Below are 13,892 nucleotides of genomic sequence, written 5' to 3' on the forward strand. Positions count from 1 at the left end.
GGGATGGTGTTTTTTGGCTTGCAAGCGTCCCCCTTTCTCCTACAAACATAACGATGGTCATTATGGCCAAACAGTTCTATTTTTGTTTCATCAGACCAGAGGACATTTCTCCAAAAAGTAAGATTTTTGTCCCCATGTGCAGTTGCAAACTGTAGTCTGGCTTTTTTATGGCGGTTTTGGAGCAGTGGCTTCTTCCTTGTTGAGCAGCCTTTCAGGTTATGTTGATATAGGACTCGTTTTACAGTGGATATAGATACTTTTGTACCGGTTTCCTCCAGCATCTTCACAAGGTCCTTTGCTGTTGTTCTGGGATTGATTTGCACTTTTCGCACCAAAGTACGTTCGTCTCTAGGAGCAGAATGAGTCTCCTTCCTGAGTGGTATGACGGCTGCATGGTCCCATGGTGTTTATACTTGCATACTATTGTTTGTGTACAGATGAACGTGGTACCTTCAGGCGTTTGGAAATTGCTCCGAAGGATGAACCAGTGCCTCTTTTCTGAGGTCTTGGCTGATTTCTTTTGATTTTCCCATGATGTCAAGCAAAGAGGCACTGAGTTTGAAGGGAGGCCTTGAAATACATCCACAGGTACACCTCCAATTGACTCAAATGATGTCAATTAGCCTATCAGAAGATTCTAAAGCCATGACATCATTTTCTGGAATTTTCCAAGCTGTTTAAAGGCACAGTCAACTTAGTGTATGTAAACTTCTGACCCACTGGAATTGTGATACAGTGAATTATAAGTGAAATAATCTGTCTGTAAACAATTATTGTAAAGATTACTTGTGTCATGCACAAAGTAGATGTCCTAACCGACTTGCCAAAACTATAGTTTGTTAACAAGAAATTTGTGGAGTGGTTGAAAAACAAGTTTTAATGACTCCAACCTAAGTGTATGTAAACTTCCGACTTCAACTGTATATTCACCCCCTTTGCTATGAAGCCCCTAAATAAGATATGGTGCAACCAATTACCTTCAGAAGTCACATAATTAGTTAAATAAAGTCCACCTGTGTGCAATCTAAGTGTCACATGATCTGTCACATGATCTCAGTATATATACACCTGTTCTGAAAGGCCCCAGAGTCTGCAACACCACTAAGCAAGGGGCACCACTAAGCAAGCGGCACCATGAAGACTAAGAAGCTCTCCAAACAGGTCAGGAACAAAGTTGTGGAGAAGTACAGATCAGGGTTGGGTTATAAAAACATATCAGAAACTTTGAACATCCCACGGACCACTATTAAATCCATTATTAAAAAATGGAAAGAATATGGCACCACAACAAACCTGCCAAGAGAGGGCCACCCACCAAAACTCAAACTAGACACTAATGTATTTGTCCTCTTGCTCAGTTGTGCACCGGGGCCTCCCACTCCTCTTTCTATTCTGGTTAGAGCCAGTTTGCGCTGTTCTGTGAAGGGAGTAGTACACAGCGTTGTACGAGATCTTCAGTTTCTTGGCAATTTCTCGCATGGAATAGCCTTCATTTCTCAAAACAAGAAGAGACTGACGAGTTTCAGAAGAAAGTTATTTGTTTCTGGCCATTTTGAGCCTGTAATCGAACCCACAATTGCTGATGTTCCAGATACTCAACTAGTCTCAAGAAGGCCAGTTTTATTGCTTCTTTAATCAGCACAAGTTTTCAGCTGTGCTAACATAATTGCAAAAGGCTTTTCTAATGATCAATTAGCCTTTTAAAATGATAAACTTGGATTAGCAAACAACATGCCATTGGTACACAGGACTGATGGTTGCTGATAATGGGCCTCTGTACGCCTATGTAGATATTCCATAAATAAATCAGCCGTTTCCAGCTACAATAGCCACTTACAACATTAACAATGTCTACACTGTATTTCTGATCAATTTGATGTTATTTTAATGGACAAAAAAATAGCTTTTCTTTCAAAAACAAGGACATTTCTAAGTGACCCCAAACTTTTGAACGGTAGTGTAAGTTCATACCATTTTATGTCAGTACGGTAACATTTAAAAAAAATTGTTGAAACGGCTAACAATTATTACAATGCCATTTGTCATGAAAATCTTTCATTAACAAAAATGTATGATATACTTGAAAGTACAAGTTTTATATGCACATTATTTCCAGCTAGGCTTTTGAAATGAACTGTTGGAGTTATTTCCTTTTTAATTTATTTAAATTCAGGAACTGACATTGAGACTCAATTTAGAATGAAGAGAAAAGAAACCTCAGCCTACACCTAAACCTGGTCAGGCACAGCATCCAATACATAACATTGACTTTGGCCCTTTGGACATTAGAGGCTGCAGGTTCATGTATGATGCATGCCGTTTTGCAACTCCTGGGTAACTCATGTAATTACATGCACTTTTTCAATAAACTGTTCATGGCATACACATAAAGATGGCTGGACACAGCAGTTTGTTTCTGTCACAACTACAGGTATTTATGACTTAATTATTAAATACATTAAAACAATTTGCATTAAACAAAAACAGTATTGTGATTATAAGCTAACATAAAGCCTAATAAGTGTAAATCAATTAACTTTCTATTCCTCAAAACATTGGATTTAATCAGAAAAAGGCACTCACCACACACAACAGAAACAGTCATTGCAGAATTACAAATGCATTTTAGTTAGAAGGTGACAGTCTGCTTCCCAGTTAAGTTCCTTTTAACAATAATAATATGCCATTTAGCAGACGCTTTTATCCAAAGCGACTTACAGTCATGCGTGCATACATTTTTGTGTATGGGTGGTCCCGGGGATCGAACCCACTACCTTGGCGTTACAAGCGCCGTGCTCTACCAGCTGAGCTACAGAGGACCACAACAAGCAGCTTCTCTTTCTGTGGTTTACCATAAATAACTACAAACATGGTCTAATATACAAACAGGGGTAGACAGCCTTGTTCCTGGAGTGCCACACATATACCAGGATTTTGTTCCAATTAGGCACCACACCTGACCAACTGAACTAATTGATCAGTTCAGTGATTGCCTAAATTCAACACACCTGGTCTTCCAGGTCTGTTAAATCAAAAACATGAAGCGGCTGCGGCACTCCAGGACCAGGGTTGCCTACCCCTGCAATACAAGATCATAGTCTACTCATCTTATTCATCAGATAAACAAATTAAACAGGTAGATTGAACAGAACAATGCTTGTGTTTTTACAAATACATTAACAATTCCAACTTCCAATGAGTTCACATTCATCAAGTCACACAATGGTTGTGTGAAATGTGTTGTTCACCCTGAGTGTAAACACACAGCTTTCCAATATGATTCTCAGCTCCTCTATAGGGTATGTAATTACACTTGACCTTTTAGTGTCACAGCAGATGATCTGACAGTTGGTGAGGTGGGCTGAATTTCATGGCATGGTAAAACTCTGATTACACAACCTGTCCACCACAAGATGGGTGATGTATGGCAGGAAATACAAATGAAGAGTTTTATTCCAAAACGCTATATCCAGCAATCCAGACGACCACAAATTATTTGTTTTGGATAGGGCTGGACGATATGTTGTGTATGGATGTCTGCAATAGCTGAGGCAGATGTATGCAATGCATTCGGAAAGTATTCAGACCCCTTGACTTTTTCCACATTTTGTTACGTTACAGCCTTACTCTAAAATTGATGAAATAAAAAATTGTCCTGATCAATCTACACACAATAACCCATTATGACAAAGCAAAAACAGGTTTTTAGAAGTTTTGCCAAATTTATAATATATAAAAATTAAAAATACCTTATTTACATACGTATTCAGACCCTTTGCTATGAGACTGTTAAGTGAATTATTCAACAAACTATTTCAGTGTCTCTGTGCGTCTCCCAAAAGGTTGTAAGTCTTTTGGGATTTAAGTAACAGACAGAGTCCCGGTCTGCATAGTCAGAGATTTATTCATTGAGAATTCTGCCATCACAATTTCAGAGTCCATCTTTTATACTCATACGTCATACAAACATCCCTCCTCTCTGTAGGCGGGCTGTAGTTTTCCACTTTAAAACTGCTCTCCTAACCATTAGGTCACACACATACACACACACACACGCCTACACGCCTAACAGTTTCTCTACTCCCTAAATTCCTCAGTTATCTTCGTTTCTCAGTTGCCTGTATCCTTTCTCCTTGTCCTTTGTTGTCTGGCGTAACTCTTACTCACATTGCTAAATAGTAACACAATGTCAAAATCTTTACTGGTCCTACACTCACACATTCTAACACATTAAACACAGTTTCAGGGTGTAATAATTAGTCATTCATAATTAATCTATCAGAGACTCAATTGAGCTCAGGTGCATCCTGTCTCCATTGATCATCCTTGATGTTTCTACAACTTCATTTGAGTCCACCTGTGGTAAATTCAATTGATTGGACATGATTTGGAAAGGCACACACCTGTCTACATAAGGTCCCACAGTTGACAGTGCAAGCTTGTAGCGTGATACCCAAGAAGACTCGAGGCTGTAATCGCTGCCAAAGGTGCTTCAACAAAGTACTGAGTAAAGGGTCTGAATACTTATGTGAATTTGATATTTCAGTATTTATTTTTAAATAAATTAGCAAACATTTCTAAAAACGTGTTTTTTCTTTGTCATTATGGAATATTGTGTGTAGATTGATGAGGAAAATGTTTTATTTAATCCGTTTTAGAGTAAGGCTGTAATGTAACAAAATGTGGAAAAAGTCAAGGGGTCTGAATACTTTCCGAATGCATTGTATATACACTGAGTGCATTAAACATTATGAACACCTGCTCTTTCCATGACATAGACTGACCAAGTGAATCCAGGTGAAAGCTATGATCCCTTATTGATGTCACTTGTTAAATCCACTTCAATCAGTGTAGATGAAAGGGAAGAGACAGGTTAAAGAAGGCTTTTTAAGCCTTGAGACAATTGAGACATGGATTGTGTGTGTGCCATTCAGAGGGTGAATGGGCAAGACAAAAGTGCCTTTGAACAGGGTATGGTAGTAGGTGCCAGGTGCACTGGTTTGTGTCAAGAACTTCAATGCTGCTGGGTTTTTCACGCCCAACAGTTTCCCATGTGTATCAAGAATAGTCCAACACCCAAAGTACATCCAGCCAACTTGACACAACTGTGGGAAGCATTGGAGTCAACATAGGCCAGCATCCCTGTGGAACGCTTTCAAAACCTTCTAGAGTCCATGCCCCGACGAATTGAGGCTGTTCTGAGGGCAAATATTAGGAAGGTGTTCTTCTTGTTATGTACACCCAGTGTACAATTCAAAGTGTGTGAATAGTCTTTCTGCTCTTTGTAAGCCGTGTGATGTTCATTTCCTTTTAGAAAGTAGCCTTTCTTTCAGCGAGAGGGATATGTTTCAAGTTAATTTACACAAATTACCACAGAGGTCATAATGACGTTGAAAGATTTCCTCTCAAGATGCATGGCTGTCAACTAGGAGGACTTCCTGTTTTCACTGATGTCGTTGAATTATGAACTTTGTCACTCACTGAAAGGAATGGACTTCTGCTTATAAGGTTAAACCATTTCGATCTACAGGGACACACAAATGTTAATACATTATACAGAGGTACTGCTATTTCAATATGTACAGTAAATAGGTCATAAGCCTATGTTAGGTCACGTCACTTCAAAAGATAAGGCCTCCATCACATGCTGTATGTGAGATAATGACATTGAAATTGGTTGGAAAAAATGACGGTAGGAAAATATCTTGGAGCTCATGGGGGAAACAAATCAAATGGGTAGATGTTTTAACATGAGAAAAAGAGCACTACTTGTGATTTATACAAATATGACAAATATAACTAGTCCATTAGACCCGTAAGTGAAAATACACCTTACATTACATTTCTACAAGGCGAAGCATTGCTGAACAAAATTGTGTTCTTAGTCTCTGCAGCCACTGAGGCCTTACCATTGTAGTATCTAAACAGTTTATGATTTTGCTGACGTTTGCAAATGGTGTGTTTGCGGAAACATATGGAAAACATTACTATAGGGGCTCCCTAAGACAGAGGAGATTCGGATGCGTAAAGGCCAGGGATTGGTCTATAAAAAACCACCCATATTATGTTACATATTATAAATACCATGGTTGGAACAAAGGACGGAGAGAATAACATATTAGAGATTGGGTCAGTTGTTCTCCAGATGTCTGCAGAAGTCTGTAAATTGATACTGTAATCTTTGATGTAATAAACCATTATAATCAAGGACAGTGTCAGCGGATTTCTTGTCATCACAGCATATCAGCATCGTTGTCTCGACACCACACCATCCTCATAGAGTTTTAGATGTGTGTGGAGGTTCTGCGGCTGCCCTCCATGGAGCTGGACCTTGAGAGGTAGCGGCTGGTGGTGCGGCCCTCCTCTCCGATGGCATTCGCCATCTTAGACAGTATAGAGCTCTTGAGTTTGTGCAGGAAGTCATTGCCCATGAAAACATACAGCATTGGGTTGAGGAAACTGTTGGCTGTGGCTACCGTAGTGCCCACCGTAAGTCCAGCTCTTATAATGTGCAGGTCGTAGCTTTGGTGGTTCAGCTCAAGCAGTACAAAGACATGGTAGGGCAGCCAGCAGATGAAGAATGTGGCTATCAGGGCAGTCATAACTTTGAAGGGCTTGGAGGACTTGCTCATCATTCGGTTAGTTCTCAGTCGCAGGATGATGACAGAATAACAAAAGATGATGATGAGGAATGGCAGCACAAACCCACCAATGAATCGACTCACTGCGATCGTCTTGTGGCTGTGTTGGTCTGTGTAGTTATTGAAACACATGCTCGTCCCTAAATGGGTCTTGACGTCTCTGAACACCATGGAGGGGATGCTGAGGGCGACAGAGGCAACCCAGGCCAGAACCACCACCACAGAGGCCTTACCCATGGTGCGGTTGTTCTGAGCCCACACTGGAAACATCACTGACACACAGCGGTCAATACTGATGACGACTAGGAGAAAGATGCTGCAGAACATGTTGAGGAACATCACGAAAGAGGTGAACTTGCACATGAAGAGCCCAAAGATCCAGTCCTTTGTCACTGTGTTGATGATGTTGAAGGGGAGAAAGGTACAGAATATGAAGTCGGAGACGGCTAGGCTGAGGTACCAGGTGGTGTTGACCGTCTTCTTCATCTTGAGACCAGCGATCCAGATGACCACCCCATTCCCACAAACCCCCAGCAGGAAGATGACTACATTGACCACCAGGAGGGAGATGCATGAAACCTCTGTGAAGCATGTCTTGTGGGTTTTGAAAGCTACTTCCTCGTGAGTAGAATTGTCATAGGTGTAATTGCTATAATCCCTATATTCATAATCAACATCTTCATAAATGGTTTCAGAATCCTCCATTGTGTTGCAGTTATTTGGCTTGCAATCCCTGTGAAGATAGGATATTGTATTTAGGAAACAGTTTTGATATCCCCCTTGTTCTCAACCCTTACTTCAGAGTCTGTCTTCTACCCATGCTAATTTACATGTCTGTTTCTGAACGTATCCACTTCAAACAAGTCTGAGGTGGTCTAGTGGTGAAGAGCACTGCCTTATACGTTAGGTCCAAAATGATTGGCACCCTGGATAAAGATTATCAAAAAAGACTGTATAAAATAAATAATACAAATACTGAGCTATATTGCATGCTCAATACAATTGCTCAGAGAAGGAGGATTTTGTTTAATAAGTAACAAAATCAATCTCAAATTATTGGCACCCTTGTTTTCAGTACTCCAGCACCCTTCCCTTGCGAGGATAACGACACTGTCTTTTTCTAAAATGTTTTATGAGATTGGAGAACACATTGGGAGGGATCTTAGACCATTCCTCCATTCAGAATCTTTCCAGATCCTTTATCCTTTGTCTGCACTTATGGACTGCCCTCTTCAATTCAAACCAAAGGTTTTCAAAGGGGTTCAAGTCCGGAGATTGAGATGGCCATTGCAAAATGTTGATTTTTGTGGTTAATTAACAATTTCTTTGTAGATTTTGATGTGTGCTTGGGGTTATTGTCTTGCTGGAAATTCCACTTGTGGCCTGGAAGAGACATCCAGGTTTTTGGCTAAAATGTCCTGGTACGCTTCCGTTTTCTGACGCCAAACCCACCACAGGTGTGCTATGGTCAGATGACATGAAGATAGAGCTCTTTGGCCACACACACCAGTGGTGGGTTTGGTATATAAAAAAACAGAAGCATATGAAGAAAAGTACCTCATACCTACTGTAAAATAGTGACTTGTTTCAGGAATCTAGGCATATGTTGCAAGTCACGACTTCAAAGGAGAAGCATTTGAACGTATATATATATATTTTTTTATTATTATCAAAATGTGTTTTTTGGCAGAAATGCCTGGACTTTTGAACTTTCATGTGCCTTAATAACAAACTTGTAGGCCATCTGTAAATACGAATTAAGTAGTTAAATTACGAGCCTAGTTGGTTTAGCCACAGAAAAGACAGGAACCTTCCCGCTAGCGATGATTGGCTGAATTAATGAATGGGCTGGACATGCCGAGAGATGAGTTTCGGATTGGTCTGCCGTGTAGCATCTTCTGTCTATAAAATGAGCTGCTCGTTATGTGTAGGGGTGTGTTCGTAAATTAAATCTGGAGTGCCAGAGTGCGCTCAGAGTGGGGTCTGAGCGTTTGTAAATTCAGAGCGTTTCAGATTGTCCGTTCGTAAATTCAGAGCGCACACTGAAAGCTCTGGCCGAGGAGTAGGGTTGATCTGACCACACAATGGCAGTCAAGCACCCAAGCTAACTGGCTTAAGTTGGCTGGCTTGCTAGCTACTTCCAGACACAAATGAGAGAACACCTCACTCTGACCATTTTACTCGCCCAAGCAGAGCTGGTTAGGCTGTTTTCATGTTATCCAGAGCGTTGGTAACTGTGCTGCTGGCAACAATTTAATTAAGACGAGAGTGCTCTGAAATCAGAATAGATAGCCAGAGTGAATTTACGAACGCACCCCTAGAACTGCAGTTTTTTCAGGTAACCATGGCATCCGTGACAGAGGGAGAAAGATCTGATGATTCTTAAGGCATTGCACACGATCAGTGTGAACCAGAGTGACTTGACACAACGGGCCAAGCAAGCTGTACAAACCAAACGGAAATGACACAGGACGTCATATTTAATGAAAGGGGTTGCAGTCTGCCATGAAGCGTTCATCCATGTATACGGGTAAGCAACTAGCTACAGTTTCAGATATTATACGTTTCTAATTTTGTCAGAAAGTTGTTTTCATTGCAAGTTAAAGCTTACTGTTAGCTAGCTAGCTAACGTTAGGGGGCTGGCTCGCTAGCTAACATTTACGTGTATGATCTGTGTAGTAATATTATCTCAGAAAGCCATTTGCATTGCTAGTTATAGCCTAACGTTAACTAGCTAACACTGAACCTATTTGGTTAACTTTAGCTAGCTATGACAATCGGTTTGTATTGCTAGTATTCTATGGGTTGGGATTATGGTTCATTGTTTAGATAGCTAACTAGCTCATTTAAATGTATCTTAATGTTCTTTTGTTGTTGTTTGCAGGTGCACTATCCTTCACCAACTACAGAGATGGGGAAACGCGTGTGGACCTGAATTGTGATAACAAAACAAGAACAAGTTTTTGCTCTGGTATTGTTTCTGGTGGACCATGCACAAGCTCCACCACAGTCTGGACCTTCACTTCCTGATCACAGGCCACACCAAGTTTGCCCCCGACTGGTGCTTTGGCCTCATCAAGCAGCGCTTCAGAAAGACCAGAGTGAACACTTTGTCTGAGATTGCTGGTGTTGTGAAGGACAGCACTGTGACAGGGGTCAACGTCCCACAGCTGGTTGGACTGGAGGATGGTATGGTGCTGTTGGAAAGCTATGTCTGGCAACAACACCTGACTCCATACTTCAGGCCGCTGCCACAGATCAAGCAGTACCAGCACTTCAGGTGAACATCATGTTCATTGCATTGTATGAGGTTATTCTTCTTATCTAAACTTGGGAGGTGAATTGATGTTATGCAAGGTTGTAATGTCTTAAGTGTTTTTTGTTATTTCCTGTTTTACAGCTTCGATGCTCTGGTGCCTGGCGTTGTTGTCACCAAGGAGCGTTCGGACTCAGTCAGGACCAGGTTTCAGCTGCTGCGCAACGCTGACATCCTTCCTCCCATAGATGGTCTACCTGTGTAAGCATCACCTGGACTGGACACAGCTAGACAAATGTATATTTTTGAGAAGATCAGGGAGTTCTGTGACGAAGAGGCCATGGACATCACATGCCCTGCACCAAGGGCAGGACAGAAACAGGCTCTCCAAATATAGATTCCCTTGTTCATGCGTGGTTTGGACGGACCAGTTCATCACTGGGGGCGAGTTCCCAGTCATCAGCACTATCTGCAGTGCCTCTATTCACATGGCTCTTCTCCTAACACACACACGCCATACATTGCTGTTACTATTTATTTATTTTTCTTGCTGCTCAGCCACTTTACCCCTTATTGTATGCATATAACTACCTGATCTATCACCAGTATCATTGATATTGTTATTGTACATACTGTATATTATGTAGTTATTTTTCTACTGGCATTGACACTTGTTCTTTTTTTATATATATATTGACACTATCTATTTTTGCTACAATGTCAACTAATATTTATAAAATATTTGTATCTGGACACTTTCTGTTTACTTTGAATTTTGGCTGGCTTAAGAGGGTGTGAACAATGCTGAATGGGTATAGACAAAGAAGAGCTCTCCAGTAGGTGTACCAAAACATTCAAGGGCCATTTTCTCAAGAGGGGTTATCAACTTTCAAAGCAGAATTACTTTCCCATTGTTCCTCAAATGCAGTGTATGATATACCATTTTGTAGCTCTGTCTCTGCTTTTATCCAATGTAAAAAAACACAATTTCAAATTTTGCTACATAAGGCCGAATCAAGGCGGTCGGTCACATAATTGTGGTGGATCTTATGGGGCTATTTAGCTTCCACTGGTCCTCATTTTTTAGTCAATTTTTTTTAAACGTGTCTTTTCCTACTAGCACTGACTTTGCTGATAAATACTTTCAGGGCAAATGTACTTACTATGATTGTGATATTTGGTTGTCTCACCTAGCTATCTTAAGATTCATACACTAATTGTAAGTCACTCTGGATATGAGTGTCTGCTAAATGACTAAAATGTCAAATCTAAATGTAAAATGAGCAAATGTATTAGTGTAAAATAATATAATTTTCAACAAAAAAATTGCATACAAAATAACTCTGTTTTTGCATTATTTGTTTTACAGTATTTTTTTGCTAATCTTTATCAAGGGTGCCTATAATTTTGGTTCGAGTTCCAGACCCATCGTTACTTTGTCACAAACTCTCTCCTCACTATCCTCCTACTACTATGTCCTCCCTTTCTTCAATGAAAATTGAAAAGGCGCAACGCTCGCTCACCATTAAAAACATTATCTTTAAGCAAAGTTAAAAGCTTAACATTTTGGCCTTCTTCAATGACCTTCGTCAATTTCTCCCTCTGTTCAACAAAATATAGATGTCTTTAGGCCTACGTGAAAATGTAAGATATGTTTTGCAAGCGTTGAAAACATCCTCAATTACAGATGCATTAGATATTGCCTATATTCACTAAATCAGTACTTGACAATTATCCAATCAATTAAGTTAATATGTAATCTATAGCACAAACATAACATTAGATGATCTGAAACAATGGTTCCAAAATGAAGGAAAAGACAATAGCCTACCTTACAGACCAATTGATGGTGCTGACATGTCACTGTCCAGTGGTGCTTGTCAATACCGCATTGACTGTCACTTGTGATATACTATCCTAACACTCCTCTCCGTTTTTGACCAATACAACAGCACTGGCTGACTGTGCAGTTTCCCAAAAATTTCCATTCCACTCCACTACTTTCAGTACTCTATTTTGGCTTGGTAGCCCCTTGTGAGTATTGTGTCACACAATGCCACATTGTTTGTCACATTTTTACTATGGCAAATTGTAACATTTTATTCAAAATAGTTATTTTCAGAAATGTTAATGGTTGTGTTTCATCAAATCTTTATTCAACAAGCATTTGAATTGAAAATAAACACAGGTTAAAAACAAGAAGTAATGTATTACCTCGAGGGCTTTATATACAGTGAGGGAAAAAAGTATTTGATCCCCTGTTGATTTTGTACGTTTGCCCACTGACAAAGACATGATCAGTCTATGATTTTAATGGTAGGTTTATTTGAACAGTGAGAGACAGAATAATAACAACAAACGCATGTCAAAAATATTATAAATTGATTTGCATTTTAATGAGGGAAATAAGTATTTGACCTCTCTGCAAAACATAACTTAGTACCACCAGGTTTGCACACATCTCAGGAGGGATTTTGTCCCACTCCTCTTTGCAGATCTTCTCCAAGTCATTAACGTTTCGAGCCTGACGTTTGGCAACTCGAACCTTCAGCTCCCTCCACAGATTTTCTATGGGATTAAGGTCTGGAGACTGGCTAGGCCACTCCAGGACCCTAATGTGCTTCTTCTTGAGCCACTCCTTTGTTGCCTTGGCCGTGTGTTTTGGGTCATTGTCATGCTGGAATACCCATCTACGACCCATTTTCAATGCCCTAGCTGAGGGAAGGAGGTTCTCACCCAAGATTTGACGGTACATGGCCCCGTCCATCGTCCCTTTGATGCGGTGAAGTTGTCCTGTCCCCTTAGCAGAAAAACACCCCCAAAGCATAATGTTGCCGCCTCCATGTTTGACGGTGGGGATGGTGTTCTTGGGGTCATAGGCAGCATTCCTCCTCCTCCAAACACGACAAGTTGAGTTGATGCCAAAGAGCTTGCTTTTGGTCCCATCTGACCACAACACTTTCACCCAGTTCTCCTCTGAATCATTCAGATGTTCATTGGCAAACTTCAGACGGGCCTGTATATGTGCTTTCTTGAGCAGGGGGACCTTGCGGGCGCTGCAGGATTTCAGTCCTTCACGGCGTAGTGTGTTACCAATTGTTTTCTTGGTGACTATGGTCCCAGCTGCCTTGAGATCATTGACAAGATCCTCCCGTGTAGTTCTGGGCTGATTCCTCACCGTTCTCATGATCATTGCAACTCCACGAGGTGAGATCTTGCATGGAGCCCCAGGCCGAGGGAGATTGACAGGTCTTTTGTGTTTCTTCCATTTGCGAATAATCGCACCAACTGTTGTCACCTTCTCACCAAGCTGCTTGGCGATGGTCTTGTAGCCCATTCCAGCCTTGTGTAGGTCTACAATCTTGTCCCTGACATCCTTGGAGAGCTCTTTGGTCTTGGCCATGGTGGAGAGTTTGGAATCTGATTGATTGATTGCTTCTGTGGACAGGTGTCTTTTATACAGGTAACAAGCTGAGATTAGGAGCACTCCCTTTAAGAGTGTGCTCTTAATCTCAGCTCGTTACCTGTATAAAAGACACCTGGGAGCCAGAAATCTTTCTGATTGAGAGGGGGTCAAATACTTATTTCCCTCATTAAAATGCAAATCAATTTATAACATTTTTGACATGTGTATTTCTGAATTTTTTTGTTGTTATTCTGTCTCTCACTGTTCAAATAAACCTACCATTGAAATTATAGACTGATCATTTCTTTGTCAGTGGGCAAACGTACAAAATCAGCAGGGGATCAAATACTTTTTTCCCTCACTGTACAATGTGTAATGAATTATACATACAGTGAGTTGTTAACAAAACCCAATTTTAAAAAGTATTTATTACAATTATTTAAAAATATATATTTTGCATGATATCATTATTTACAACTACATTTCAAGCTGTTCTTAAATTGCAAATTGTGTTTACAGTATGTTGTTTTCCCATTACTGTTTGTCACGAACGTTGAGTGAAGGATCGGACCAAGGTGCAGCATGGTAT

At 40.5% G+C, this 13,892-nt stretch overlaps 1 protein-coding gene across 1 annotated transcript; it reads right to left on the minus strand.

Annotated features, from left to right (window-relative positions):
* Positions 1 to 3,657: 3,657 nt before the first annotated feature.
* Positions 3,658 to 11,787, minus strand: LOC311141933 (chemerin-like receptor 1). Its single transcript, XM_084177449.1, has 2 exons — positions 11,729 to 11,787; positions 3,658 to 7,374 (listed from the first exon to the last, which is right to left on the minus strand). Exon 2 carries the CDS (start codon positions 7,344 to 7,346, stop codon positions 6,285 to 6,287), a length of 1,062 nt encoding a protein of 353 aa, XP_084033575.1. The 5' UTR covers positions 7,347 to 7,374; positions 11,729 to 11,787; the 3' UTR covers positions 3,658 to 6,284.
* Between the last annotated feature and the right edge of the window lie 2,105 nt (positions 11,788 to 13,892).

This window comes from Coregonus lavaretus (genome assembly GCF_964263955.1).
Source record: "Coregonus lavaretus genome assembly, chromosome: 14".
Classification (NCBI taxonomy): domain Eukaryota; kingdom Metazoa; phylum Chordata; class Actinopteri; order Salmoniformes; family Salmonidae; genus Coregonus; species Coregonus lavaretus.